The 27876-nt window shown below is 39.0% G+C and overlaps 7 protein-coding genes and 2 non-coding genes across 14 annotated transcripts; 4 read left to right on the plus strand and 5 right to left on the minus strand.

Annotated features, from left to right (window-relative positions):
- Nucleotides 1-986: 986 nt before the first annotated feature.
- On the minus strand, nucleotides 987-1670 carry LOC132795877 (transcription elongation factor 1 homolog). The gene is made up of 2 exons (XM_060806819.1): nucleotides 1480-1670; nucleotides 987-1381 (listed from the first exon to the last, which is right to left on the minus strand). Exon 2 carries the CDS (start codon nucleotides 1372-1374, stop codon nucleotides 1126-1128), a length of 249 nt encoding a protein of 82 aa, XP_060662802.1. The 5' UTR covers nucleotides 1375-1381; nucleotides 1480-1670; the 3' UTR covers nucleotides 987-1125.
- A 111-nt stretch (nucleotides 1671-1781) lies between these two features.
- Nucleotides 1782-5541, plus strand: LOC132795876 (dolichyl-diphosphooligosaccharide--protein glycosyltransferase subunit STT3A). The gene is made up of 6 exons (XM_060806817.1): nucleotides 1782-2184; nucleotides 2444-2772; nucleotides 2842-3231; nucleotides 3431-3718; nucleotides 3903-4379; nucleotides 4582-5541. Exons 1-6 carry the CDS (start codon nucleotides 2061-2063, stop codon nucleotides 5134-5136), a joined length of 2163 nt encoding a protein of 720 aa, XP_060662800.1. The 5' UTR covers nucleotides 1782-2060; the 3' UTR covers nucleotides 5137-5541.
- On the plus strand, nucleotides 3274-3359 carry LOC132797460 (small nucleolar RNA Me28S-U3344). Its single transcript, XR_009633664.1, has one exon. It is a non-coding gene; the product is annotated as a small nucleolar RNA Me28S-U3344 (small nucleolar RNA).
- Nucleotides 4427-4513, plus strand: LOC132797461 (small nucleolar RNA Me28S-U3344). Its single transcript, XR_009633665.1, has one exon. It is a non-coding gene; the product is annotated as a small nucleolar RNA Me28S-U3344 (small nucleolar RNA).
- A 43-nt stretch (nucleotides 5542-5584) lies between the features above and the next one.
- LOC132794995 (ionotropic receptor 21a) lies at nucleotides 5585-11876 on the minus strand. Of its 3 annotated transcripts, none has more exons than XM_060805377.1 (5): nucleotides 9606-10159; nucleotides 8910-9191; nucleotides 7169-8048; nucleotides 6921-7113; nucleotides 5585-6665 (listed from the first exon to the last, which is right to left on the minus strand). In XM_060805377.1, the coding sequence occupies exons 1-5, from the start codon at nucleotides 10014-10016 to the stop codon at nucleotides 5981-5983; spliced, it is 2451 nt and encodes an 816-aa protein (XP_060661360.1). In that variant the 5' UTR covers nucleotides 10017-10159; the 3' UTR covers nucleotides 5585-5980. The 3 variants fall into 3 exon arrangements, with proteins under 3 accessions (XP_060661360.1, XP_060661361.1, XP_060661362.1); XM_060805379.1 differs by lacking the exon at nucleotides 5585-6665 and adding an exon at nucleotides 11857-11876 and having other exon boundaries at nucleotides 6917-7113; XM_060805378.1 differs by lacking the exon at nucleotides 8910-9191.
- Nucleotides 11877-11915: 39 nt separating this feature from the next.
- LOC132794997 (band 7 protein AGAP004871) lies at nucleotides 11916-15584 on the minus strand. The gene is made up of 4 exons (XM_060805380.1): nucleotides 15356-15584; nucleotides 13299-13812; nucleotides 12408-12573; nucleotides 11916-12325 (listed from the first exon to the last, which is right to left on the minus strand). Exons 1-4 carry the CDS (start codon nucleotides 15582-15584, stop codon nucleotides 12140-12142), a joined length of 1095 nt encoding a protein of 364 aa, XP_060661363.1. The 3' UTR covers nucleotides 11916-12139.
- A 20-nt stretch (nucleotides 15585-15604) lies between these two features.
- On the minus strand, nucleotides 15605-17496 carry LOC132795000 (NADH-cytochrome b5 reductase-like). Of its 3 annotated transcripts, none has more exons than XM_060805385.1 (2): nucleotides 16405-17496; nucleotides 15605-15682 (listed from the first exon to the last, which is right to left on the minus strand). In XM_060805385.1, exons 1-2 carry the CDS (start codon nucleotides 17334-17336, stop codon nucleotides 15655-15657), a joined length of 960 nt encoding a protein of 319 aa, XP_060661368.1. In that variant the 5' UTR covers nucleotides 17337-17496; the 3' UTR covers nucleotides 15605-15654. The 3 variants fall into 3 exon arrangements, 2 of the variants coding, with proteins under 2 accessions (XP_060661368.1, XP_060661367.1); XR_009633402.1 differs by lacking the exons at nucleotides 15605-15682; nucleotides 16405-17496 and adding exons at nucleotides 15756-15820; nucleotides 16090-16166; XM_060805384.1 differs by lacking the exon at nucleotides 15605-15682 and adding an exon at nucleotides 15759-15820.
- Nucleotides 17497-17633: 137 nt separating this feature from the next.
- Nucleotides 17634-19875, plus strand: LOC132794998 (transmembrane protein 185B). The gene is made up of 4 exons (XM_060805381.1): nucleotides 17634-17948; nucleotides 18034-18104; nucleotides 18171-18745; nucleotides 18800-19875. The coding sequence occupies exons 1-4, from the start codon at nucleotides 17911-17913 to the stop codon at nucleotides 19199-19201; spliced, it is 1086 nt and encodes a 361-aa protein (XP_060661364.1). The 5' UTR covers nucleotides 17634-17910; the 3' UTR covers nucleotides 19202-19875.
- Nucleotides 19876-20069: 194 nt separating this feature from the next.
- On the minus strand, nucleotides 20070-27809 carry LOC132794999 (post-GPI attachment to proteins factor 2-like). 2 transcript variants are annotated; one of them, XM_060805383.1, is made up of 6 exons: nucleotides 27478-27614; nucleotides 24523-24605; nucleotides 24160-24357; nucleotides 23827-24091; nucleotides 23546-23764; nucleotides 20070-22732 (listed from the first exon to the last, which is right to left on the minus strand). In XM_060805383.1, the coding sequence occupies exons 3-6, from the start codon at nucleotides 24292-24294 to the stop codon at nucleotides 22572-22574; spliced, it is 780 nt and encodes a 259-aa protein (XP_060661366.1). In that variant the 5' UTR covers nucleotides 24295-24357; nucleotides 24523-24605; nucleotides 27478-27614; the 3' UTR covers nucleotides 20070-22571. The 2 variants fall into 2 exon arrangements, with proteins under 2 accessions (XP_060661366.1, XP_060661365.1); XM_060805382.1 differs by lacking the exon at nucleotides 24523-24605 and having other exon boundaries at nucleotides 27478-27809.
- Between the last annotated feature and the right edge of the window lie 67 nt (nucleotides 27810-27876).

A 27876-nucleotide genomic window follows, 5' to 3' on the forward strand; every position in this document is an offset into this window, starting at 1 on the left:
TATCGCGGCGTTAAATTTGTTATCGGGCTCAAAGCAGAGCACGGCTTAAAACAGCTGATACGCTGCAGTGCAATACAGCCAAAACTGTTATCTGCCGCGCATTTTAAAAGAAGCGTGTGTGTGAAGTGCAAGCTGGTTTTGCTGTCCAACTGCTGCAGCTCTAAGTGAGTGCAATGACTCCTACATGAATCACACCAATGAGTTCGCGATGCTGTGAGAGTGTTAATTATATTACAAGAAAGGCCACACTGCGGTCAACAGCAATCAGCATTGCATGAACAAAGAACATTACAGTCGATGCATTCACATAAACACAACTGACTCATTAAAAGTAGTTATAGACCACATAGTATATTACTTTTTTTTTGTATTTGTTGTATATTTTAATATGAATTTTCCTCTATTTCAAAAGATAAAATAAAATGTATTGCCCCGATAAGACTAATTCAAATTGTTTTGCATGCTCACTCAGAGTGTCATATGTACATACATATATGTGTCCATATGTTTATAAATGCAAATTTATCACTGCAGACAAACAAAAATTTAAACAATTTTTACTTAATGTTAATAACTTACAATGATTAAAGAATGATTCGATTTAAGCGTTTGGAAAAGGAATTGTTTTTTCCTACCAGAAATTATTTTCTAAAACGTAAAAAAAGAACGATTTAGTAGTAGACTTTATTAAAAACATCGAAAAACGGTATCGAAATTATGCGCCCTTGAATATGCCGACATAAGTGTAACCAGGTATTTCTTTTAAAAGATTTTGTATTTTAGTATATGCCCCCGACGTTGGTATATATGTATATGGTCACCCCGATAAATAACAAACATACATCGATATTGCCACCGATGTTTCGCCACCTTGCTAGCTGGTCAAGCGATTTGTATTATTGCTTTGAATAATTGCTGTCTAAAATGAATTTAATGTGCAGCATATTTAGATATTCATTCCCCTCTATAACAAAACGCGAATAGAATGTGTTGGCGATCAAGGTTTATTAAATTTATTATGCATGCCCTGGTAACGTCTGTTGTGTAGCCCTGCGGAACACATGGACTACCAATATATGTTTGTAAATACATACATATTTACTTAAAGTTCAATATAAATTACGATTAATTAGCAGTTTCACAGGCATCTACCCAGTCATTGTATACATCTATAGGTTCCGATAAAAAGTTAATTCCAGTTTGGAAGTCTTCAAGGCAAACACGACATGTTATCCTCGCTGTATTTCGTCCTTTATCCATTTTTACTTCACAAGACTTCTCATGATTACAGAATGGACAGTTAAATTGCTGATCCAAAGGTTCAATATTTTTTCGCTTCGGTGGAGGCTTTCTTTTAGATTTACGACGTCCCATAATGAATCTAAGTAATGTAATTTGTTAAAAACGATAAACACAGTTTCACTTGCAGCCAAACATGAATGTAAACAATCTTTGGATTGCTAAATGTTAAACACTTACCAAAATTTCTTACTCAAGAGTAAAGATTGTTTTATGCGTTTGTAAAGCAATTTTCTTCGACCATAAACTATTTTCATAAACTGAAAAGCACAAAAACAACGCTACACTTTATATTTTATTGGAAAACGCCGAAAAATAACTAGTTGTCAAAAACTATGCGCCCTTTGACAATATCTATGGAAATGTAATCAAGTGACAACTCTGAGGGTTTTCATATTCTAGTATATCTCATTGACATTGAAATGTATATGGTCACATCTCAACAAATAAAACAAATACATCGATATTGTCATCGATGTTCCGCAAGCTCTTCTATCGGGCGTCTCGCGAATTTTCTTGTTGCCACGAAGCTGCCGGCGCATTTATTTTCATAAATTTCGTTTTGTTTTTAAACTCGTGCGGTCTTAAACAAAACAAAACTGAGTGCAGGTAATGTGCAGCATTGATGTGTGCTTAATGTGCAACGGTGTATGTGGAATTGCGTGTAGTTTTGTCCGCTAAAAAGTAACGTCGCATCGACGCCGTACACCGGCATTTGGTTCGTTGGCTGGCTTTGTAAACCCGAAACCACTAAACCGGCCATGACTGTTGTCGATACAGGCACCTTAGCCGGCGGAGCGGCATCAAAGGCAAAAGGTCTGCTAACATGGGAAAAGCAAGAGCATCTCGTCAAATTGGCAATACTTATATTAGCCGCTGTTTTATGTGAGTATATTTTGTCAAATATGTCGAATCGCATTTACGGGGGCGGGGACGACGTCAATATGCAGATATGTGCTTGTATAGGTGGGCGTGAATTATTTCACGATACAAACACCATACAGATAGTATCGATAAGCACAAAAAAAAAATTATAACTCGATAATGGTATCGCTATGCAGCCGTGAGTTTTGGTCTTAATACGTTGAGTGCAGCCAACTTAACAATTCTTTTTTCATTCGTTCCATTTGATTGTCGCTTGCAGCGTTCGCCACACGTTTATTCTCAGTGCTGCGCTTCGAAAGCGTGATCCATGAGTTCGATCCATATTTCAATTACCGCACCACGCGGTTCCTTGCCGAGCAAGGCTTCTATAAATTTCACAATTGGTTCGATGATCGCGCCTGGTATCCGCTTGGCCGCATTATTGGCGGCACCATTTATCCCGGATTAATGGTGACATCGGCGGCGCTCTACAGACTGATGTGGATGCTGAACATAACAATTGATATACGAAATGTGTGCGTATTTCTGGCGCCATTCTTCTCATCGCTCACCACACTGGTCACATATGCGCTGACCAAGGAAATACACGTAAGTACTTATTGAGGTTATGCTCGAACCATTCGAGGCACATGTCTTATTGCTTCTTGTTGTTTATAGAGCACTGGTGCTGGCTTAGTGGCTGCCGCTTTGATATCCATTGTGCCCGGTTACATATCACGATCAGTGGCAGGTTCATATGATAATGAAGGCATTGCCATCTTTTGCATGCTCTTTACCTATTTCCTATGGATAAAAGCGGTCAAGACGGGCACAATCTTTTGGTCTGCTATGTCAGCGCTTGCCTACTTCTATATGGTGTCGTCATGGGGCGGCTATGTGTTCCTCATCAATCTGATACCGCTGCATGTGTTAGCGCTGATGATCACTGGACGCTTCTCACATCGCATTTATATCGCCTATAGCACGCTGTATTGTGTGGGCACCATACTCTCCATGCAGATATCGTTTGTGGGCTTCCAGCCTATTCAGAGCTCCGAGCATATGCTGGTAAGTTGAGCAATCATTTTAATTTTATCGTTCGTTACGCGTTGTTAACATGATGATTACATATTGTAATTCTTGATAGGAAGAGTATGAAACATAATGAGTACTATACCAAACTAAGCTGATACACTGCACTGCGAATCCTTGGCAGTTGCACATTTTGTAAATATATTATTAAGCAAGTGTATTTTATGTTTTGCAGGCCCTCGGCGTCTTTGGCCTTTGTCAGATACATGGTTTTGTGGACTATCTGCGCTCTCGCATGCCCAAGGAACACTTTGAACTGCTCTTCAAAACACTCGTCTCCAGCTTGCTCAGCGTGGTCGTCATTGTGGGTACGTTATTGACGCTGACGGGCAAAGTGTCGCCATGGACGGGACGCTTTTATTCGCTGCTGGATCCATCGTATGCCAAGAATCACATTCCAATTATTGCCTCAGTGTCGGAACATCAGCCGACATCGTGGTCGTCGTTTTACTTTGATCTGCAGGTAAAGCAAATTGTTTTGTTTTTGATTGCGCACTAGATAATGATGATTCCCATTAAAACGATGTGAATGAGTTGCGCCTTAATGCAATCAAATGATTACATGCACTTTGATCGCTGAATTTGCTGCAATCGCAATAAATTGCAGCATTAACATTGTTTACTAACATGTATTTTCTTTATTTTAGATACTTGTGTTTCTGTTTCCCGCTGGCCTTTACTTTTGCTTCTCCCGGCTGACGGATGCCAACATTTTCATCATATTGTATGGCGTCACTAGCATCTATTTCGCTGGCGTTATGGTGCGTCTGATGCTGGTGCTGGCGCCTGTGATGTGTGTGCTATCGGGCATTGCCATCTCGCATCTGTTGGCGAAATATATCAAGAGTGTGGACACGGGCAGCTCAAAGCCAGCAACGGAAAGTAAGCGACAGCACAAGAAATTGGAACAACAGAGTGGCGGTGTCAAGAGCGAAGTGGCTATTGGTTTTGTGGCCATTATAACTGTTATGCTGATTGTTTACACATTCCATTGTACCTGGGTCACCTCGGAGGCGTATTCCTCGCCCAGCATTGTGTTGAGCGCACGCTCCCATGACGGCGGTCGCATTATATTCGATGATTTTCGCGAGGCTTACTATTGGCTGCAGATGAACACCCCTGAGGTAAGCATAAGAGATTATCCGATTGAGGGGTTAATTTACTGAGGCAACTACTATGTGATGAATGCAATTTGTATATTCTTGATAGGAAGAGTATGAAACATAATGAGTACTAACAAAATTTTGCTGATTATGCCTTCCCTAAAACTTATTACTATCAATTTACAACTTTCGCTAAAACTATACCAACCATTTGCTTTTGTAGAACGCTCGTATTATGTCCTGGTGGGATTATGGCTATCAGATAACGGCCATGGCGAATCGCACGATACTTGTGGATAACAACACTTGGAACAATACGCACATCTCTCGCGTCGGCCAGGCGATGGCTTCGTCCGAGGAGAAGGCCTACGAGATTATGCGTGAGCTCGATGTGGACTATGTGCTGGTTATATTTGGTGGCCTCACTGGCTACTCATCGGATGACATTAACAAGTTCCTGTGGATGGTGCGCATTGGCGGAAGCACCGATCGCGGTGCCCACATCAAGGAAAAGGATTACTATGCGGCCAACGGCGAGTTCCGTGTGGATAAAGAGGGATCTCCCACACTGCTCAATTGTCTCATGTACAAGATGTGCTATTATCGCTTTGGCCAAATGTACACGGAGGGCGGAAAGGCGCAGGGATATGATCGTGTGCGTGCGGCAGAGATTGGCAACAAAGACTTTGAGCTGGATGTCCTAGAGGAGGCGTATACCACAGAGCATTGGTTAGTGCGCATCTACAAAGTCAAGGACTTGCCAAACCGAGGCGTCTAATGCATTCCCACACACACTATCTCTCTCTCTCTCTCCTTCCCTCTCTCACTCCCTCTTACTATCTCGCTCTCTAACGATAACATTCGCAAAAAATGGAAAATCTCTTTCTGTAATTTGTACATTCATTAAGCTTAGCTCTAATTTTAGGTCCACAAAATGTATGTATACATATTTTTTTTTTTATATGTTTTTTTAAACGATGAAATCTCAATTTGAGTATTATTGTTGCTCTCACTCTTTCGCTCTCTAACACACACACACATGCTCCATCTCTGTCTAATTTGAGAGACTTTGGTGGCACTTAAAAAACAGTTGCGTCTAAATGATTCCGAATTGTGCGAGGCAACACTTAGAGTGCATAATCCTAAGCAAAAGAATGAACAAATATAAATATGTAAAAAACAAACAAAAGTAAACTTTTTTTTATTTCATTTTAAGATTGTAAAGGATTTATATTTTCATTAATTTTGCTATATGAAACGAGGTGAAGATATTGGGAAATTGCAAGATAAACATTGATAAATTGATAAGTTCTGGTTGATAAACTTTGCGTCCAGAATCATTTGTAATCTAGCCAGTAGCTTAAATGAATTGTGGTAGGTTTTGATTTAATTTCGTAAAGATTCCCAAACATTTAATAATCGTGATTACTTTTACAGAAGTACGAACGCGACTATATTAAGTTTTTGTATGTCTGCTTCACTCATTGCTATTAATATCTGGCTCCTGCTCCGAGCCCAGCACAGCATCTTCATCGAATTCGGGACTACATTCGGCAATCGATTCCAAGTTGGCTATATAATCATCCAGCTGCTCCAGCGATTCGTAGACATCATGCGGCAGCTCATCCATAAGCTCTTGATGTTCTTGCTGCTGTTCCTGTTGCCTTTTCCGCGTCGCGTTGATTCGCCTCGGAATCGGGCTCGGGATCGGCCGTCGATTCATTGCGATTGTTAGTGCTGTAGAGTTCGCGGAGTGTGCGTCGCGTCAAATTGAATTCACGCATGCCGAAACCCATGCGTTGATTAGCCTCCTCAGCGGCATGTCGACGCGCTGCCTTCCGCACATCATGTGCCTGCTGCTCGACTGCGGTGCGTTCAACGGCGGAGCTGTGATGCGATGACCAGGCGCTCGATGCGCTCTTGCGCGATCTCTTGATAATCTGACGGCACTTGTTCGTTATCCCGCCGACGATCTCTGAGAGCAACGCCATGGCGCCCATGAAATACCCGATGCCCATCAGCAGAAACATTCCCTCCGTATCCGCGGTGGTCAATTGACGCTCCTCCTGAATGATTTCCCGCAGCGAGGAGCTGGCACTCGCCTGAAGCAGGCGACCCGTCGACGAGCGTTGCATCGCCCAGCTGACCTCGTGTCCCAGCTTGATCATCAAACCGCTCTCCTGTGCTATCATGATCATCGAGTCGATCTTGCGCTTGTACACCGAATCGCGTGGGAAAAGGAATCCAATCTGAAATAGCGCAAAGCATTCCTCGCTCAAATGCAATGCCGAGCGGCGGGAGAGATTTCTGCAAGTAAAAAACGCTTGGGTTAACGGCTATCAACTTGCTAGTGCAGTAACTTGCTACTGCTGCAGTGCTGCCAACTTGCTGCTGCAGTGCTGTCAACTCGCTACTGCTGCAGTGATGCCAACTTGATGCTGCTGCTGCAGTTCTGTCAACTTGCTACTTCTGCTGCAGTGCTTTCAACTTGCTGCTGCTGCACTGCTGTCAACTTGCTCTGCTACAGTGCTGTCAACTTGCTGAAAAATGTTTGTTGCTTACTCATTGGAATAGTTGGATTGGACCAGATATTCGAGACGCGCTTTTGAGCCCAGAAAGGCATAGTTCCAGAAGAAACTCTGCGTGACATTGCCAATGCCTTCCTCCAGCGAGCCAACAAACTCCATCTTTTTATACAACTTGGAGGTTGCTTCGTGTGTTGAGCTCTTGAACCATGACTCCCAGCCGCCATTATCTAAATGAATCAAAACATGAAGTTATGCTTGATTTCGAAATATTGTTTCGCTTACCCAGCGTGCAGACGCGGAAGAAGAGACCCAACAGATCGGTGACCGAGTCGACGGTGTCAGGAAATGCGGGTAAAGTGACAAACGCAATGATGGAGCCAGTGTAGCACGAAGTGATGATGATGGTGAACAGCCAATAGGCACCGATGAGCAGACGTGTCGACGTCTTCTGCGTGTTGCTCCACGAGTATTTGCCGGTGAAGGTGAATGCATTGGTGAACATGCCAAAGACATACCAGAACATATTCTCAATTTCACCCCAATTGCCCAGCAGATGGCTCAACGTTAGACGATCCGTAAACACAATGGGGAAAACGCCACCGAGATACACACAAATCAGCGCTACCCAGACGGGCCATTGAAAGGGTCCCATGATGGCGCGATATTTGGGCAACGCCTTTGACGCGAGCGTTATGAAGGCCGCACAATCCTTGGAATGACCCACCGACATATCGGTGTCCCGCATACGTTCCTCCGTCACATAGATGCCCGACATGCCAATGTCGACGCCCCCGGCGTTAATCTGTAGCTGTATGTTGTCCACCACACTGCGGACGCCCGGCATCATGGGTGTCTCATTGATGTCCACACTGAAGTTGAGACGTTTCGCTATCATGTTGAGTAAACGCAACTCGATCCCATCCCAACGCAATTGACCCATTCCCGATGAGTCCAGCGATTTGATGCGAAAGATGTAAGGCGGTTGATTCGCTGCCGACACCTGAAAGCGATGGCCGGCGAAGCCGCTGCGGAATTTCGCCGGAAACAGATTGATGTGGGGACGCGACAATGCGCCCTTAATCCAGCTGGTCAGCACCAGACCCGTATTCGAGCCCAAGCCATCAGCGTACAGTTTGTGCGTATACAGCACATAGGGACGTTCCTGAAAAGGACAAAAAAACAAGTTAGAAAGCTACAGTCGAGTGTGCTCGACTGCGAGATACCCGCTACTCATTTTGAATAAATGCAAAATCGTGCGATACAACAAATATAAAAATATACCAAATGCTATTATAGGTATATTGATATAGGACTCTTTGAGATCTAGAACTATATCCATAACTATATCCTCTCGGCTGTTCACCCTGATCAAGAATAGTTTTATAGTGTCGGAGACGTCTCCTTCTGCCTGTTACATACTTTACCCTTTTATCCTATGACTATCAAAAAAAAAAGAAAAAAAATTAGTGGTTCCCATTGAAAAATACCTGTAAATGGACCAAACTTTGCGCTAAACTCGTTAAAATGTTTGGAATCCCTTTTTATACTATCTGAACCTTACTATTTAAGGGGGCAAATTTACTGTTGATTGTTGTTAAATGTCTGAATACCCTGTAAATTATTTTGAACAACCTATAAACTGTTGCTGTTGTGCGTATGAATTTGTGCATTCCCATTCCTAAACTATACTGCAAAAAACCCTTTAAGTCATTGAAACTTCTTGAATACCCTGTAAATTGTGTTTAAGCGCTGCAAAACTGTACACACGCCGACTTGAGCTCGATGAGATCCCTTAGTACATTCCAAACTGTATTATTAACTACAAAATTACTATACTATACTATGAATATATCCTGAAAAATATCCTGTATGTATCCTATGAAATATCCTGTAAATTGTTCTAAGTAATTAAAACATTGAAGTGACTCAACTAAATCGTTAAGATATCAATCAGTTATCTGATGAGTGCTCAATATAGATTTACAGGGTATTCAAATGGAATTGAACATTATCTATGACCTACACGCTCTGGACTGGCCATCAGAGATTCACCAATAACCAATAGATTGACAATATTCGATGACAATTCGGAGCTGAGGAAATCCCGGAGTTTCCACTGCGTCGAACTGGAGACGAGAACGACGCGACTATCGGTTTGGGGACCCAGGATTTTGCGAGCCATCAGGGGATCGGATAGAAATAGAATGTAACTCTTGCAGTTGGCATCGATGTGACTGTTGAACTTTCGATTGATTGGCTCAAAGTTCTCATTGATATCGCCGTGATAGAACGTTATCGGTATGGTCTGAAAAGAATGACAAAAAGTTTATTTATAAACTGTTTACACATCAATCTTTTTTTCATTACTTTGTCCTATGTATAAAATCGCAACTTTTTGCTTTCCGCAGTCTATTATTGAACAGTTCTTCTCAACCCTTCCAGTTTCTTTGGAACTATTCGCAATCTTCTCTTATCAAATTCATATTTCTTCATTTTCATTTTGACTCTTTCCACATTTGAAGTTCATTTATAACTATTTTCAATATTCTCTTGTCAAACCCTTCTCTTAACTTCTTTCTTCCTTAAAAATCTTGCTTTTCAATTTGTTTCCCATTTTTTTCATAATCTCTGCTGTCCTGCCTTCCTCTCATCTTCCCAATTCCCGTCAGTTATTTATCAATCTTCTATTCCTTCTTCCTTGATCGTCCACCGCACTCACCTTGAAGAGGCTCTCCAGTATTTGTCCCTTCGATTTGGCCACAAAGCGATCATAATAGATGACAGGCGGACACTTCCCTAAATATTCCTTGGCGATCTTATTGACGAGTGAGACCAGCGAATTGGTCTGCTCGAAATTGATAAAGTTAAGCATTTTCCCAGCCAAGAGCTCAGAGCGTGGCTTCGGGTTCCCATGGAATGTGGCATCCACACGACGTTTACTTCGTTGTTGATGTTGTTGTTTATGTTCCTCACAGTGTCCATAGATCTCGCGATTCAAGCCATGTCGCTCAATCAAACGTGGACTCACACAATGTGCTGGAAAATCGTCCTCCAAGTCCTGCGATGATTGCACTTTGATTGCCAACAGCAGCGGCAACAGGCACAACAAACACGTCCGACACAGCCACATGCTGCAAGTGTTATTGTGGCTGCCACATGTGGCAACTGCCCTTTTTATTTCTGTCCCGCTGTCTGCCTTTTGTGACTTGTGTGTGGAGCACACGCAAGGGGTCGTCACCTAAATCGAATTATTTTAATTATTATTTCCCCAAACTGAAACAAGAAAGCAGAAAAAATCATCGCAAATTATCGGCATCGGCACATCGTACACATTGGGTATTCCAATCCCAATCCCAACACCTGGCCTGCCTGCTCTATGTGGACACAGGTAAATCCCTTGCCACCGATTATGGCCAATATAAAACGTAATTGATTGGCCAGGCGCGTGTGATAGCTAACGGAAAAGAGGTTTTCATACTGACCCACTTACCGTATACTATTCTGTATTCTCCGACTCAGGGACGTAAGTAGTGATTCTTTCTTTATAAATACAAATATTTGTACTGAAGTTTTAAGGTAGCTTTATTTAAGATTATTATTTTAAATTACTTCATGAACGTGGCTGTCAGTATTTCTTCGCTAAACCTTAGCATGTACTTCAACTAGTGCTTGTCAAAGACACGAACCAATTTTCCTATTACTTTCAAAACCCCTTGCATACGCCCTTGTTTCTGAGATTCCAAATATCATTCATTCATTTCTACGATTACTCGTAGTCTTACACTCGTAAGTGTAGATAAAGTGTAAGTGTTTCCCCTTCACGGGATTTCAAGGTCTCATTTCAGAATATGAAAAAATAAAAGTATATATATATTATATATGTATATAATTTGTTTACACATCCGTCGCGAATTTCTCTCTACCCTAGCTTCAAGAACGAAGCTGTCAGTGTGTATTTCTTTGCTAAGACTTAGCACATACTTCAACCAGCGCTTATCAAAGACACGAACCAGTCTTTCTATTACTTTAAATAAAATCCAAAATAATTCTACGATTGCTCATAGTCTATGTTATTTACTTGAATCACAGAAAAGATTTGATAAGCTGATTAGATTTATTCAATTGATTTTTAATTTAATACAAAACTGTTAACGTACTTCATTAACAAATTATTTTATATATTATGTGAATTACTTGGAACTTGTCGATTTTATAGATAAGCCATTATTTTCATTCATGAATATAGCACAAAATTTACAACAGTCGATACAATTATTATTTTAAAGTCTTGACAGTGTGTAATACTCATTTATCTGCTAATGCTAAAGCAATCCCATGGCATGCGATAAAAAAAAACAGACGACATTCCACAATGAGTAATAACTCACAATTTTGAGTCGCGCTTGTTTAAGTTGTTGTTGATAAAAACCCCCAAGTGATAAGTTGTAAAAGTCTGAACTTCGATTGCACTTGAGTTTGTTTTGTTGCAGAAGCAAAACGAGTTGAGAATATTTTTTAAATATATACTATATATTTTTTAAATAGTAATTTAAGTATTTACGGTCCCTTGAAGTTTGTTGTCGATCATATAGAAAATAATAGAAGTTATTAAAAAATTAATTATGTATGGCAAAGCTGCAGTTGTTTTTGTATATTTTATACTCTTTACTATATTTTGAATCGATATACCAAATATAACCTTTAGTATATATTAGTATGCAGTTGTGTTGGCACATTTTATAGTCTTTGGTATATTTTGAACTGAAGTATAGCCTTTGACATATTTTAGTATAGTTTTGGTATATACCAAATATAGCATTTTATATATTTTAGTAATTTGGTATATGAATTCTGTATATTTTTAAAATATAGTGTTAAATAAATGTGTATTTTTTTTTTAGTATTTTTTCGTTATATTAATTTGGTATATCAGCTTTCTTGCTTAACACGATTTTCTTCAATCGACTTACAACTTCTTTAATCTATCTTCTACTGGTCTGCGAATTGTAAATACAAAATCCGATTTGAATGATGATACAAGTACATTTATTTTGCAATATTCACATAAAACAAAAAGAATACAATACGAAGAAACAAAAAAATGTACAGAAAAAGAAATGCAGCTGTACTAATAGACACATAATACTCTGGTAATTTCCCCCCATAAATACATACATGTATGTACACACATACATATTAAAAGCACATATAATGAAAGTATCATGCTTGTATATACGTTTTATATACGTAATTTTATAGCATGGATGATTGAGAGTATGATGGAGCTGGCTGATCCGTTGGCAGATCCGACTTTGGAGGCAACTGCATCATTGGCATGTATTTGGCCAGATACGGTGTAAGCAGCTCCATGGGCAGCGGGAACACAATTGTGGAGTTCTTCTCCGCCGAAATGCTGCTCAGTGTTTGTAAATAACGAAGCTGCAAAAAGAGTGAAGAATATAATAATTAAATTCAATTAAAGTATGAGACAGAGCGAGAGAGAGATATAGAGATTACGCACCTGAAGTGCTGAGGGACTGGAGGAGATGACATCGGAGGCTTCCTTGAGTGCGGTGGCCGATTTCTTTTCACCCTCGGCAGCAATTACTTTGGCTCGTGCATCACGTGCTGCCTCCGCCTCGGCGGCCATGGCGCGTTGCATGGAAACGGGCAGCGAGACATCCTTGCTGCAAAGCAGTAGAAACAAGTTGATCAAAATTTGTATTTTTGTTTAAATCGTATTAGGTTATTAAATTTAAATGTAAACTATAAACTATATTCTAAATAAATTCTACAAAGTTGCAGTCGCTAAGATATGATGGCATATATAGACAGACAGACAGACGGAGGAAATTAGAATCAAAATTAACGGTTTTTTTTAAACGTGTTAGAAAATTTTGATTAAATTCTAGTCGCTAAGATATAGTGACTTGTATAGATGGACGGACAGATAGACGGATGAGTATCAAACTTTGGGTGTTTTTTTTAAGGCGTGTTAGGGAGTTGTGGTTTAATTCTAAACTATATTATAAGTATTATCTACAAATCTAGCATATATAGTCGCCTAAGATATAGTGGCTTGTATAGATGGACGGACAGATAGACGGATGAAATTAGCATCAAAATAAGGGTTTTTTTAAGGCGTGTTAGGGAGTTGTGGCTACATTTTTAAATGTATTTTAAGTATATTAAAAAAAAGTTAGTTATAGCACTCATAGCCACTGAGATATAGTGGTGTATATAGACGGACGGACGGACGAAATTAGGATTTTTTAAGACGCGTTGTGGTTAAATTTTTAGAATACTAAGTACGAATTTCCCAGTTATAGCATTCGTACTCATTAAGATTAAGTTGTTTATAGAGATGGACAGACAGACAGATAGATTACAAATTTATAAACTTTGCACTCACATTTCGACACGCTCGACCATAACGCCCCAGGGTTCGGTGGCCTCGTCCAGCGTGATCTGCATGTGATGGGCGAGCGTCTCGCGCTCGGTCAGCAGTTCAGTGAGATTGCGTGTGCCGACAATGTTGCGCAACGTGGTCGCCGCCAGCAAGCGAGTGGACATGCTGTAGTCCTCGACACGGACAATCGCATAGAGCGGATCGCTGATGCGATAATAGACGACCGCATCGACGGTCACCGTCACCGAATCCTTCGTGAGCATCTCCTGTTGCGGCACATTGAAGGTGACGGTACGCAAATCCACTTTGCGATACTCATCGATGCAGGGCAGAATGAAGAACATGCCGGGACCACGTGCGCCTCCCGATAATCGACCCAGTCGAAAAATGATCGCACGCTCGTATTCGGCCACCACCTTGAAGCAGATGAAGATCGAAATGGGGCAGGTGACGATGAACACCAATATCGACAGCACTGTGACAATCCATTCCATGCAGCCCAAAGGCTCATTTTCAGCTGTAAAGGGAGTCGAGGAATGGTTTAGATGGTTTTTTTCTGAATTTGTATCTTAAATGAAAACTTTAGAAGAGATTTTTTTTATGATTTTGTACCTTAAAGATAATATATGTATAATGTATAATGTCTGTATAATGTTTTCTTCAGACTACCCAAAAAATATACCCTTTTTACCTAATAACTGCCAGGTATAACATTAATATGATGCCACAGATAATAATAATAATTGCAACTGTCGCTTGAAATTGAGCTGTCATAGATCTGACTCATGCTTAGCATGTTGAAAGTGTTCAGAGTAAATGTATGCCAAGCCTCCCAATGCACGCTATTTATAGCTTAGATGTTAGAATTTATATTGCAATGATAAAGTACATATTACAACCGATCACTAAAAAACAAAATTATATATTACTTTACTACTATATTAAAGTTAAAGTACAGTCAAAAATACTTGATTTATAGAATCCCGAATAATGTGTGTGGTTCTTGTCTCTTATGTCAATCAAAAATTTCTTAAATTCACCAAAAATATATTAAGAATTCAATAGCATAATAGCATAAGCATAACTGTTTTAATACAAACAAATTTCCAATTCAAAATAACTGCCTTATTGTTCGATGAAATTGCAGCCTCCTAGATTTACCGTACATACATAGACTCTCATAGTTCAGGATAGATAAAATGTATAATCAATTAACTAATGCAATTGTTGTGAAATAAGTTAAACAAAAAAAAAGGTAAATAAAAGTTAATTTTGTTATGCGCCCAATAATCGCGTCAGCAGACTGAGAAATGCGCAAGTAATTAACTTTTATTAAGTTTGATTAGTGCGATTTCAAGTTTGTTAGCTTGTTTTGTTTTTCCCAGAATTAAGTTCACTAGAAAATAAATATAAATTGTGCTAGTACCGGCTGAAACCTGTTTTAATGATACACAAAATAAAATCAACAAATTCCTATAACGTAAAAAGTATAAACAAATTTAAAATCAAAATTTCAATTTTCCTGCCTATAACGAAACAAGTTTCAAAAGTATAAATAAAATTTAACATCAAAAAGCTCATACAGTCAATTTCCATGCCAATACAGACTTAAGATTAAAGAATGCAGACGAAATTCGTTAAATAAACGGATATGCATGCCATAAAAAAAAACAATTTAGGGCTTTTTTCCTGTTTACACATGAGTTTAAACACCGATAAGAAGTTGCATTTGCCACACCAGAATGCGAGCACATATCAAATAACCAACGTAATGTGCTTAAATTGTCATCATCATCAGTTCCACGAATAAAAACTGCTATCTAAATCCATCTATCATCAAATATGTATGTACAAATATGGGAGGTGCAATCTCAAGAGAGCCAGACCCATAAAATGTTTCCAATTATATCGATACGACTCGCGTGTCTTATCGATTCAATTGGTTGTAGGCAATTAGAAATGAAATTATGATGCCAACTGAAATCGTGTTTTTGTGTTGGCCAAACAATCTAATCTTCAATTAATGTGCAAGCAATATTTCTCTCTATCGATAATCTTACATGTCTTGAATCCTCTGTATTGTGGTGGGCCGGGATCTCTTCTTGTTCCCTCTTCTTGATGATGATTGTGGATTTGTTGCTGCAACGGTTGTTGTTGTTGTTGCTGTTGCTGATGCTGTTGGTCTGGCATAATGGTGATCATTGTTGTATTGGAACTGCCACTGGGCAATTCGGATGCCCGCAAATCCTCATAATTCGCATACATCGGGGACATGCGTTTTTGATCCATCGCCGCTTTTGATTTTATTTCTCAACTTTACGACGTTAACTCCACAATGCACCGCGTGCTACTGGCATCGTTACTTTTTGCTATCGCTGTCGCTGCCTCTGCTTAATGGGACTTTTTTGTTATGTACATTGCAAAAGTCCCCGCTCGCAAATTGCGATAAGCTTTCGTTTTGCTCCCTTTACTTCTCTCTTCAGCATGCGATAAATGTGCTAGTGATCGACAGCTTGGTACCCTTTCTTGCTTTCCAAAAACCACAATTTGTCACAATATATGCATTTTTATTTATTTACATTACAACGAATTAACACATTAAAACTACGTCATTTCCTTTGGCTCCTTTCTACTAAATAACCAAGGTTCAAATGTACTGTCGACAAATAAATGTACCCTTTTTCATAGTGAGTGAATAACCAAGACTAAGCAACTTGTACCGTTTCTATCAAATGTACCGTCATGGCACAAAAAAGTACATTTTTTGGCAATGTACCAAAATGTCATATCTCACCTTTTGTTGTTGTGGATAACTTTGACCAATTGGCGCTGCAGTTGTTAGCAACTAACTGTCTTCTATTTATGCTTTTCATTTCAACTTTAATTTTAGTATTAGGTTTATAAATTGCAAATTAATTAAAAATGACTCACAGACGAGACGCCTTGTTTATTCGCAAGCACGTGCAGTTGATCTCCACTCGAGCTTATCGCGCTGTTCTCCCCATCGTTACATTCACACATGCAAATGTGCAGAGATGCACATATACACACTCATACATGTATATGTGTTCTATGAGCTTTCACAGTTATGCATAAGTTCAATATTTACAATAAATGTATATTCCCAGCTGATACGCCGGCAACTTTAGCAACTTGCTCGCTCATTTCCCGCTGGAAGCTGGAATGACCAGCAATAATGACTACAATATTTTCAGCATCATTCGCAGGCAGCTGTGCAGCCAATTGCTTGGCTTCCAGTCGTCCAGTGTACGCTGCCTCCTTGTAGCGCAGCTGCCGTCTTACTTGTTCACATGGTTGATCAGTTGGTGGAGTGTTGGAGTCGCAACAGGTGCATGATTGATGCGCCAGATAGAGACAACTGCTATAGTTCCAATATTGGGCAAACTCTAGCAGACGTTCACGAAAGTACACATGTTCCAAGTCCTGGGCGCATATTAAATGGCGTATGCGATTCATGTCATCCTCGTTGTCTAGGATTTGGGCGACCAGGGGCAAAGTGGGCGCAATGGCCACGCCCTGTGCTATGATGACAATGCATTTCGCCCCGTTCGCATCGTGCACGTAATTGGCGCCAATGGGGCCGCGAAACTGCAGCACTTGCAACGGTTGCAAGTTAGCCAGAAAACTTGACATCGGACCATTTGGCTGCAGTTTGATCAGGAGCTTAAACTCTTTGGCCACAAAGTCGCTCCAATATGGAGAATATGGGCGCAAAAGCGGTGTAGTGGCATCGGTGCGCAACATTACATGATGTCCCGGCGGAATGTCCAAGATGCTATCACCTGCATCATGTTCAGTGTCATAGCCAAAATGCATCAGTCGCACCTGCGCATCCGCCTTGTATGCCTCATTGCTGAGCAGCCGGAAATTGGCATATGTCAGGATAACGTTGCGCTTGCCCGCCAGCTGAGCACGTTGACTAGGCTGCGGTTTGTGGTCGAGAATGCAATTAGTGCAGCCATTGCCACAACAATCACTTTCATCAATCGCGTCGTCGTCGTCGTTGTTATTCCTCGCCATGAGCAGCGTGACCGTACGTTGAATTTCAAAAATATACCAGAAATTCCTGGTTTGTTGACACACCGCCACATCGATAACAACTCAGCTGTTCTTTACATCAAAATTAAAAAATTCTATAAATTTAAAAGGAAAAATGAATCTAAAATTAAACCATTATACTGAAAATATATTTTATGTGCTTCCAATATAACGTCATAATTATTAGCTGTATTTTATAGCTGGGAAAACACTTTCGATTGTCAGCTAGCAGGCTGTATCGATATTCGATAACAGGCTGATAGGCAGCAAGATAAACACAACATAAATACTTAGTATGCCTTTTTGCTAACAACAGTGTCGTCGCAGTGTGTAAATAAAAACATTGAAAATCAAAACTGTAACAATAATTTAATTGTTGCCCTCGCATTACCGAAGCGCGCAGACGAACAAAAACAGGAAATAGCAAAAGGATAAAGGCAAAAACACACACTTAATAAATAATGTGCAACTAGTGGTGGGTCGTCTGCATCTGCATCAAGGATTTTGAGAACTCTAGACGAGCACATAGCTCTTGTTGAGCTTGGCTTGCTGGAAAATGAATCTTGAATCACTGTTTCGTGACTTTAATCCATGGTAAGATATCTGAATTAAATCGTTGTCAAATCTGTTAAATGCTGCAACACTTGTGTGTGTTCAATTTCTTCAATTGCAATTGCAGTAAATTTATCGTGCACTGCAGTTTATTTACGTTCGTAACGCTGTTTGCATTGCGCCTCGATGGTTACATAGGTATTTATACACACATTTACACACATACATGTGTATATGCGATACTAATTGCAAGTGTCTTTGCAGATTGGCCATATTGGGCCATTTTTACGCCATTATGGATCTGGAAGTGCACCGCCATCTTGGGCGCCATTGTGGGTGCCATTGTTTGGTGCCGTTATCCACACTATCGCCTAGAAGGCGATTCATATACACAATTCAAGGCGATGCTCATCTCGCTGTCGTTACACTTGATACTGTTGATGTTCGAGCTGCTCGCATGCGATAAACTGACCTCAGAGCGCCATCTATGGGTGCTGGTATTTATACCGCTGATCTTTGGCTCTGTAGTCAGTGTGGGCGCCTGTGTTTGGGCCGTTAAACACGATCGCTCCTTCGAGCTGGAATTGTTTTTGGCCGTGAATGCGCTGCAATTTGTATCGCTGCCGCTGAAGCTGGATAAATTCGTCTATTGGCATTGGGATGTGGTGTTTGTGCCCATGTGGATTGTGATATGCTTGAGCCTGGTCAGTGTGCTGTACAACATCATATTCTGTGGCATTATGATGCGCACTCCGGAAGTGTCGTTGCAACAAAAGAAGGCAGCGCTCAATGCGGCCGTTGGCAACATTTGCACCGTTCTGCCGCTGCTCTGCTTTCAGGTAAGTTTATTGAAATCGTGATTCAACATGATTTTAATGTTGACTCCTTTTCAGGTGGTCATTTGCGATAAACTGGATGGCGAAATCAAATTTCCATATATTGTGGTATTTGCACCGTTGCTCGTCTCAATACTCGCTCTGATTATCCTCAGCTTTACGGCCAAGGGTGGGAACATGTGGTGGTTTGGCATACGCAAATCGTTTAGCCAATTCCTCTTGTCAGCGATGCCATTCCTGCAGGAATACGGCAACATTAGCTATCACGCCGAGACGCAAAGCAATGCGGGCCAATCGGTGCCCTTGGATGCATCGTCGTCGTCCACCAGCAATATGGCAGCAGCGGCAACGGAGCCGTTGCATGAGTTTAGCAAGCACGACAAGAAGAGCAAGAAGGCGGCAAAGAATGATATTATGAAGCCCGTGGTGCCGTTCATCAGCATTGATTTGCCCGATTAAAAGGGGCAAGAGAGAGAGAGAGAGTGTGGCAAACAACAAAATGGAATGAGAGATACCGAGACACAGTTAGAGAGATGCAATGCAAAACAAAAACGCCGCACAACTAATACTAATTATAATTATAACACACACATACACACCCGCACACATACATAGATATATATGTAACACCTGCTATTGGGTGTTTAGCTTTAGGCATACGCATACATACAAAACATATACATATACATTTACATATTCATACACAAACACCAAAACATTGGCCGTCGCTAATTCGTACTGAATTTTAATTTGTAAGCCTCTCCGTCACCTTTTTACATCCCAGCCTGACACACACATACACATGCATATAATAAGTGTACATATACATACATACATATACATATATATATATTTATATGCAGGCCATATTATGTTCCAGCAAAGGATTTCTATTTCATATATGCTTTTGTGCTTTTGCCAAAAACTGATTCTTTTCACTAGTAAATATTTGTTTCCTTTAACCTGATGTGCGAAATATTGCATATGTGTATGAAGTATACTTTATTTTATCCTACATTTTGAACACGCTGTGCAAGGCTTTTATCAAATTACAAATCAAACATCTTGTAAATAATTAACAAAAAATATCATCATTAAAAATCTCTTAAGTGCTTCCAAAAATTTGTTTTTGGCGAAATTATTTATTGGGAAAGTGAGAGAGAGAAACAGCAAAGATATATTTATTATATGCTTACCAATTTCAACTGATCCGCTAAACTTTCTTATATGCACTGTGGACAGTCTATAAACTACAAATATTTCTATCAGATTATGTGAGCTGATCGCACAATCCAACTAAATATTCCAATAAACAAAAATCTCGGGTTTTTTATGGTATGTATTAATCTTTATTCAAATTAGGAAGCTACAAAGTTTTACAATTTTCTTGTTGTTAGACATATTATTTTGTTGTTTATATTTATTATAAATTTACTTACGTTGTGTTGCCTAAAAATTGATGCAAAGGTAAAAAGTTGCACTCTAAAAAGTATCAAGTGTCATCTGACTATATATTTCGTATAATATAGAAAAAAAAGAGGAAAAAATAAAACATATATAAATAATAAAGATAGACTGAGATAGGAGTGAGAGCGAGTAAGATTTGATGACAGGCACTGTGAATGTGAGAAAATGTCGTAAGAAATAAATAAAAAATGGATTCTATATAATTTCAACAACGTGGAAATCTGAAGGATTTGCTGGCAACTAACGGAATTATACAGGTTATTCTATATATATATTTATACGTGTGTGTGTGTGAGTGAGTGTCAATAACAATTGTTTCATTAGGAAATACATCAGCTAAATTTAATTCTCAGAATGCTCAACTTTGACATCGTCGTCGTAGTCAATCATTATTCATAGATTCTCATAAAATACTTCTCACAGTGTATAGTACAAAGTTCTTCAGCTTAAGTATTTCTTTATTTTATATTTATTTTTGTTTATATTATTCTTTGTTTTTGTAATTTGAACTTTCGATTCAATATTCATCTAAATATTTGGAGAAAAAAAAATGATGCCATTTCTTACTTATAAAATATATGCATGTATATATATATAATCTTAATTGTTAATAATTTGGTTAGCATATATATAAATATATATATGAGTGTTTGTGTATATAGTAAGTATCGAAATAATGGAAAGCAAATTGCATGAAGTAAAAAAAAAGTTCAACAAATTTCGTTTATAACTTGACGCCAGTTTTTTCATTGTTTGGGATTATTTTTTTTTTTTTTGTTTACTTCACTTTCGTTTGTTTTAACTACATTATGTACGCTATTGTTGTTGTTATTTAGAATTTGCTAAGTACATTTAATTATTTGTTCGATTTTATGTTCGCATTTTCTCCAGCAGCAGCAGTTAACTGTTTACACAGGACCCGTGTTCCACTTTGCAGTTTCACCAACGAAATTGGCGAAATTGATATCGCGAAATTGCAACGCGGAATGTCCCAATTTTGTTTTTTCATCGATTTTTTCGTTGCTTTCTCCCAGCTTAAATGTCTATTGTCAGATTTAGTTTGTGTTTTACTTTTAATACATTTTCTTGGTTTCATTCTGTTTGTAAGAGTGTGTGCGGGGGTGAGGAGTTGAGAATGGGTGGGGAGAGGGGCACTACATAAACCATAGGCCTCCCTCCGCCATACACAACTCGGATTTATTTCGATTATTATTTCTTCGATTTGTATTTCCATGCACATTTCTTTGTATAAACGATATGTTCTGCTATCTCGCTATGCATATCCGATCTAATACTGCATATATGGTATGTATATGGAGCATTTCCAAAACTGAGTGTTGTTTATTTCTAGACTTAACAACTGAAACAATTACGCTTCTCCTATGACAATTGACATGAGATCATCAAAGAACAGCAACGGCAAAAAATGTTGCGAATTAGATGAGGACTTTTGCTTATTTCCGATATATAGCACTATATCTATTAATATATATATGTACATATATAAGCAGCACGTACAGATCTTTCATCAAGGAAACACTAAACACGAAATTGTGATCCAATTCTCGACATGAAATTTGTTTTGCGAAACCCTGCAGTTATGCAGACATAACTTTGTCAAATTAATATACATATGTATATAGTTGTTATGACTATATATATATTTACTATAACTATATATAAGTTGTATTTGGTTATGAAGGAGGGTGTGTGCGAAGGATCGGAAGGATTGTTAGTCCCATCAAAATGTGTGTGTTCCGTTTAACAAATTGCGTTATTTCATTTGCCTCAAACTTGATTATCTTACGTAACTTTCGCTATATTTTCGACAATTAATTACTAGAAAATTGTTTATTTGCTTATCGTTAGTTAAATTTTATCTGTGACTATGACATTTGTTTTTTCTTTTTGCTTTTGTTGAGTGTGGAACTTTTGGATGGTGTGTGTACATACATACATATACATATGTATAGTTAACATAATGCCGTATAAATCTTTATAATCGAGAGACTCTTAAATTTTGCATTGACAAACTGCAACTGGCGAGAACAATGTTAAATTATGTTTCAATTTCTTATTTTTCTTTTTCTTGTTTAGGTTATGGAAGCGCTAGTTTGAAATTTTTTCTCAAGAAGTTCAATAATTGTACGTTTCGTTCAGAGTTCTATATATATGTATATCGAGAGAGAGAGAGAGGTGCATATTACAATCTAATGTGGATCTCTGTTGTGGTCTATATATACCATACAATTACAACACGAAAATCAGTATAACGAATAATTTTGTTGGAACAGAAACAAAAAAAAAAAAATGGGAGAGTCAAGAGGGAAGTTGAATGTGCCGAACGAAGATTAGCGGCAGCTTAGTTGAGTTTCGGCTTGGCGCCCAAATACTGCAACAGATTCTCGCGCGGTCCTTGCACAATCACCATGAACTGTGATGGGAAGTCCCAGATGATGGTGAAATGGAACAGCATGTTGGCAATGGCGATCAAGTACTCGAAGAACGCAAACCAACTGAAGGCTGTAAAGAGAGTTAACACATTTGGTTATTCAAAGGCATTGAAAACTTGAGTTTAAATCACAAAAAACAAGTAAAATACAATCGAATATGCTCGACTGTGAGATACCGTGAGGTATTAATTTTGAAATATACCGTATTATTATACCCCAAAATACTAAAAAAAAAAATATATATACCAAAGGATATATTTGGTACATTGGTTATTAGTATACCAACATACCAAATAAAGCTTTCTGTATATTTCTAGTTTATATGTATGCAGTATGCAAAATAATTCATAGAGCAACTAGCAACTAAGACCTCTAGTAAGTAGGCGTTTTTGCCCATTCAAAAGTATTTTTTATATAACTTCTACAATTTGTATTTGATTTTTAGGAATCATAAAGACTACTGTTATTATTGTATGTACCAAAACGATTCTTATTTGATTCTTACCGATTTACGGGGGCGGAAGTGGGTGTCTGAATAATTTGAAACAAATTTGATCTGCGTGTAAACATAAGTGCTGTTGAAAAAATTATATATCTCTATCTCTTATAATCTTTAAGATCTAGGTGTTCATATGGACGGACGGATTGACAGACATGATGAAGAATATACATATATGCTTTATAGGGTCGGAGATGCCTCCTTCTGCTTGTTACAAACATTTCTTGCAGACATAAAATTATAATCTTCTGCCCTATGGGTAGCGGGTATAAAAACACATAAATTTATCAGCTACTTCGCTATAATCTTCAATGACTTATAAGAAAAAATTGTGCACTTCTTCACTGCAACTCAACACGTGTTACATTCGCATCCTCAGCTTACCCAAATCGTGACAGTAGAAACGATGTTTGGCAAAGAAGACGAGTAAACCGATGGTGCTCAGTATGGAGACAACGAAAAGTATTTTCTTCCACTTGATGGATAAACGCTGCTGCTCGGTCAACGTTTGTCGTGCATTCAAGATGCCATTCAGCTTAATGGTGGCCAGCATATAGCACAGCGAGCATATCATAAACGTGATGAAGATTCTCTCGTGTACAGCTGCAATTAAAACGTAATAGTTGTGAATCATATTGTAGATATATTCATAGTGAAGTACTCACGATAGTTCTCGCGATTTGATATATAGGTGACGCCACCGAGGGCCGCAATCTCGATGCAGTTGAGCACGAGAATGAGTGTGATTAACCAACTGGTCTTTGGCACCAGCGATGGAGCAAGACGCGCCAACTGAGCGCGATAATAGTTCTTGTAGACAAAGGCAATTGGTATGCGCGGTCCGATGTGCAGCGCAATGCTGAAACGCCAGAAATAACGCTGTGGACTAACGCCCGTAATTGCACTTATCGACGGCACAATATTATACACCTGCAATGAGATTTCAATTAAAGTATACTTCGGGGATACACTCATTACACTCAAATGCCAAAGCTTACCCGGCAATGTGTCTCGTGTACGTCGTCGTACTGGAAGACATAGGCGGTCACAAAGCATGTGAAGAGCGTCACCAATGGCAGCAATGCTGTTACCACACAAATCTCATGGAAACTAGCTAAATAATGTATAGCCATTGACTGTTCCGACTTCGGTTCGTGCTTCGTGCTAATCGTTGTTTCCTGCTCATCTTCCTTTCGCTGTGGGGGAGGGAGGGAGATAGATAAAAATCAATCAACGGGTTTTAATCAATTTACATTTCGAGTTTCAACTTGATTCACTTCACTTTGCAATGCAATTCGATTTGTATTCGGGATTCGATTAGTCAACTTAATGTTTGAGGATGTTTGCTGTTGGCGTCTTACCTCGCTTCAAAAATACCCTTGCCAACTTGCTCATGATGGTGTATGTTGGGATGGTTAGATGTACAGTACAACAACAAAAAGCTCTATAATAAAAGTAATATAAGAAAATCATAAAAATCATAAGTACCACATAAATATTGAATGAAAAAAACAAATCAAAATTGTAGTATCGCTTAAGGGTTAAGAAAGTTTTTCTTTTAGCAAATATAATATTTCGATGTATAAAAATAATATTTGCTTTGAAAGTTTTTCTTCAAAACTTAATCAAAATCCACAGCCAACACCTTTAAGGATGTGGCGTAACATATAAGCGGAAAATCCTTGCTTTCTCTCTTTCTTTTTCCAAAAATTATAATGTATAAAAATAAAATTTCTTTTGAAAGTTTTTCTTTGAAACTTAATCAAAATCAACAGCCAAAAGGCTTAACACCAGCAAAACGTTTAAGGATGTGGCGTAATATATAAACGGAAAAAGCTTGCCTTCTCCCTTTTCGTTTCCCACTCTCTTTAGCTAGTTCTCGCGAGAAAGTAAACACAAGTGCGCTCTATTTGCTTTGTAAACAAAGTAGTGTAAACAACTATGCGTTGATTATACCAAGCATTGTAAAATGAATTCCAACAAGGTATCTACTTCTAATTACAATTAAGACTTAACAAAAGTTTCCTAACAAATTGACAATTTCAAACATGAAAACATTGCCATTATATTATATTATTAATGTTTGTCTCCTAAACAATAATTTACAATTTACAAATTACAATTAACGAATTGACCAAGGAATGCGAACATTAAAAAATAACGATTAGATTGATTTAAATTTACATACTATCATTGTTAATATTAAGATTTACTTTTCATTTTTAAGATTAATCGGTATTCTTATATACTTCTAATTAAAATTAGAACATATTAAAAGTTTCCTAAAAAAAATGACTCCTAAAAAATATTTATTTTCAATTTAAATACTTTCATCGTGAAGATTAAGATTTTCTGTCATCGAAGATTAATCTATACTCTTTGTTAGGAAATACTTTGTTATTATATCACAATTAGACTTCTGTTTCTAAGGTGAAATAACGTCAGCTAAAAGTCTAACTCAGAAGCGTTTATCTTGTTGTTTAGTCATACAAAAAGAATAATTTTTTTTGAATGAATAAAAATGAAAATAAAACTACTATAATGCCAGATGAAGTACATTATTAGTTGACCTTATAAAAAAGTGCAACACATATATACAAAATTTACGAGGTATGCGCCTAGTCGAGCGCACTCAACTGGAACGCACTCAATCGCCTTTACAGCTTTAATTAGTATTTACATCCGAAATCGTAGCAAAAATAGTGTAGCAACAATTTCAAATGTGTGTAAACAACACACAAATGTTATTCTGGAGAATGTAACGGAACGTGACTTTTGGATAAATAAAACCTTGAACTATGTACACACACACACACACATACACACACACGTTTGAACTGACCATAAGGTTGCTAAATTTAGCTGAATGATGTTATAATGTTTGTATGAATAATTTTAATTACAAAATGACGCGAATGCTGTTTTTCCAGCTGATTTCATGCGGGATTAAGCGAACTTATGCTTGAATTATTAATCATTTCGTTGAATTATCCATAATTCAAAAATTCAAATTTTGTTTGTTTTTTCTCTTTGGCCCTTTCGCCGCCACACACACACACACACTTACAGCCTTGAGCCCCAAAAGGATTAATAACCAAAAATAGGCAAGTGGAATGTGTTTGTGTGTGTGGGTGTGTGGACAATGTGGGGGATGTGGAAGGTGGAACGTGATTGCGGTAAAATGTGGAAGCGAAGACAACGAAACGCAAGACGTTTTGACTGGGCGAGGGCGGTGGAGGAGGGGTGAGGGGTGACCCTGACGTAATCAGAGCGCAGCACAAACTGCGCGACGTTTTTGTTGGCCAAAATTAATTAGCACGAAATTAATGAGAAGTTTTGCGAGGCGTCAGAAATGAAATTGAATATGTTGGTGGGGCGATTAAATCAGGACACACAGGAAGCGTCGTTAGGCAAAAGCGATACCCGTTAGTGGAACGTGTCTGTGTTGCTGCGTGTGTGTGTGTGTGGGTGTTTGTGTGAATGTGAGTGGGGAAGCAGCTGAGAGCATTGCGAGAGCAGGCGAAAAATACAAGGACACACACGCACTCATACAAACACGCACGCCATCGCACACACAAACACACATACGCACTTGCACACAAATGGCGGCGCTCAAGAGGCAGAAGCAGGAATAAGACATGAAAATAGGCTAAAACCGCCAATGTGAAGTGAATTAAAACCGCAATGGTAAACAAAACGTTTAGCTTAATGACAAATGCCGCAGCCAAGACATTTGTGTGAGCGTAGGCGTGTGTGTGAGCAGGAAGACGCAACACGCACGTGAAAATGGAAAGAGATGGCGCAGGGGATGGGGAAGATGGAAAGAGGTCAAAGTAGCAACACAAGTGGGCGGCATGCGCAAAAGGCGGTCACACTGCCAAAGGCTGCGAAATGCGAGGCACAAAAACCTAAAAAAATAACCAGCGGAAAATTACAATGGCAAAAAAATGTATATGTATATTATTGGACTAGAAACATAACAATTGTGTCCAATGCTTTTTGTGACGTCTCCGATTGTTTTGTTGCGTGGGCAGCTCGTAACCTAAGGGGTGGGGAAGGGGAGGCTCAGGTCAATAAGCGTGCGCTGTCATTTGAGTTATATAATGGCTACAAAAGTCTTCCCTCCTCCCATCTAACATACAAGAAATATTGCAACAAATCGTTTGAAATGAAAAAAAAATAATAGTGCCTGGAAAAAAAACATGTCGAGATTCCATGGTTACACACACACACATAAGCGCGCTCACATACGCAGGCACATGCAAATACACGTACGCACACACACACACACATACACATACATACACAAAACTCACCGCTGGACCGCTGGAGTCAATGATGGAGTCGCTGCCACGTTCGCTGCTATTGTGGCTGGAATGCTGGGATGCGGAAGCTGCTGTTAATGATGACGATGATGAAGGTGTCGCCGCCATTGACGCGACGCTATCTGCTGTTTCCGCTGCTGCTGGCGATGCTGCTGCTCCTGTTCCTGCTGCTGTTGCTGGCGTTGTTGTAGTTGTTTTCTGCATATTTAACGGCGGCGGGGTTGATGCTTTTTAGCATAATATTTGTACGCCACGCTGCTGCCAAACGAATGTATGCCCGCGCGCGCTCCTCTTGCAACTGTTTTCAATCAAAGTGCACAAGCATTTTCACTTTTCACTTTTCTGTCGTGTTCGTTAGCTTGCTAGCTTTTATGTTAACCGAACTGTTAA

Source organism: Drosophila nasuta, chromosome X (assembly GCF_023558535.2).
Source record: "Drosophila nasuta strain 15112-1781.00 chromosome X, ASM2355853v1, whole genome shotgun sequence".
NCBI lineage: Eukaryota > Metazoa > Arthropoda > Insecta > Diptera > Drosophilidae > Drosophila > Drosophila nasuta.

Coding starts and splice junctions, on each gene's coding strand:
- LOC132794998 (XM_060805381.1), top strand. CDS start 17,911: ATGAATCTTGAATCACTGTTTCGTGACTTTAATCCATG. Junction 17,949..18,033: donor TTTCGTGACTTTAATCCATG/GTAAGATATCTG, acceptor TTGCAATTGCAG/TAAATTTATCGTGCACTGCA. Junction 18,746..18,799: donor TGCCGCTGCTCTGCTTTCAG/GTAAGTTTATTG, acceptor ACTCCTTTTCAG/GTGGTCATTTGCGATAAACT.
- LOC132794995 (XM_060805377.1), bottom strand. CDS start 10,016: ATGTGGCTGTGTCGGACGTGTTTGTTGTGCCTGTTGCCGCTGCTGTTG. Junction 7,114..7,168: donor CTTCCGCGTCTGCACGCTGG/GTAAGCGAAACA, acceptor TGATTCATTTAG/ATAATGGCGGCTGGGAGTCA. Junction 6,666..6,920: donor CAATCCAACTATTCCAATGA/GTAAGCAACAAA, acceptor TTTTACTTGCAG/AAATCTCTCCCGCCGCTCGG.
- LOC132794997 (XM_060805380.1), bottom strand. CDS start 15,584: ATGGATCAAAAACGCATGTCCCCGATGTATGCGAATTATGAGGATTTG. Junction 13,813..15,355: donor ATACAGAGGATTCAAGACAT/GTAAGATTATCG, acceptor CTCCCTTTACAG/CTGAAAATGAGCCTTTGGGC. Junction 12,326..12,407: donor CCAGTCCCTCAGCACTTCAG/GTGCGTAATCTC, acceptor CTCTTTTTGCAG/CTTCGTTATTTACAAACACT.
- LOC132795877 (XM_060806819.1), bottom strand. CDS start 1,374: ATGGGACGTCGTAAATCTAAAAGAAAGCCTCCACCGAAGCGAAAAAAT.
- LOC132795000 (XM_060805384.1), bottom strand. CDS start 17,336: ATGGCGAGGAATAACAACGACGACGACGACGCGATTGATGAAAGTGAT. Junction 15,821..16,404: donor GCTGGGAATATACATTTATT/GTAAATATTGAA, acceptor TTGGAAAGCAAG/AAAGGGTACCAAGCTGTCGA.
- LOC132795876 (XM_060806817.1), top strand. CDS start 2,061: ATGACTGTTGTCGATACAGGCACCTTAGCCGGCGGAGCGGCATCAAAG. Junction 2,773..2,841: donor CGCTGACCAAGGAAATACAC/GTAAGTACTTAT, acceptor TGTTGTTTATAG/AGCACTGGTGCTGGCTTAGT. Junction 3,719..3,902: donor CGTTTTACTTTGATCTGCAG/GTAAAGCAAATT, acceptor TCTTTATTTTAG/ATACTTGTGTTTCTGTTTCC.
- LOC132794999 (XM_060805382.1), bottom strand. CDS start 27,690: ATGCAGAAAACAACTACAACAACGCCAGCAACAGCAGCAGGAACAGGA. Junction 24,358..27,477: donor TTGACTCCAGCGGTCCAGCG/GTGAGTTTTGTG, acceptor CCTCCCCCACAG/CGAAAGGAAGATGAGCAGGA. Junction 24,092..24,159: donor TACACGAGACACATTGCCGG/GTAAGCTTTGGC, acceptor ATCTCATTGCAG/GTGTATAATATTGTGCCGTC.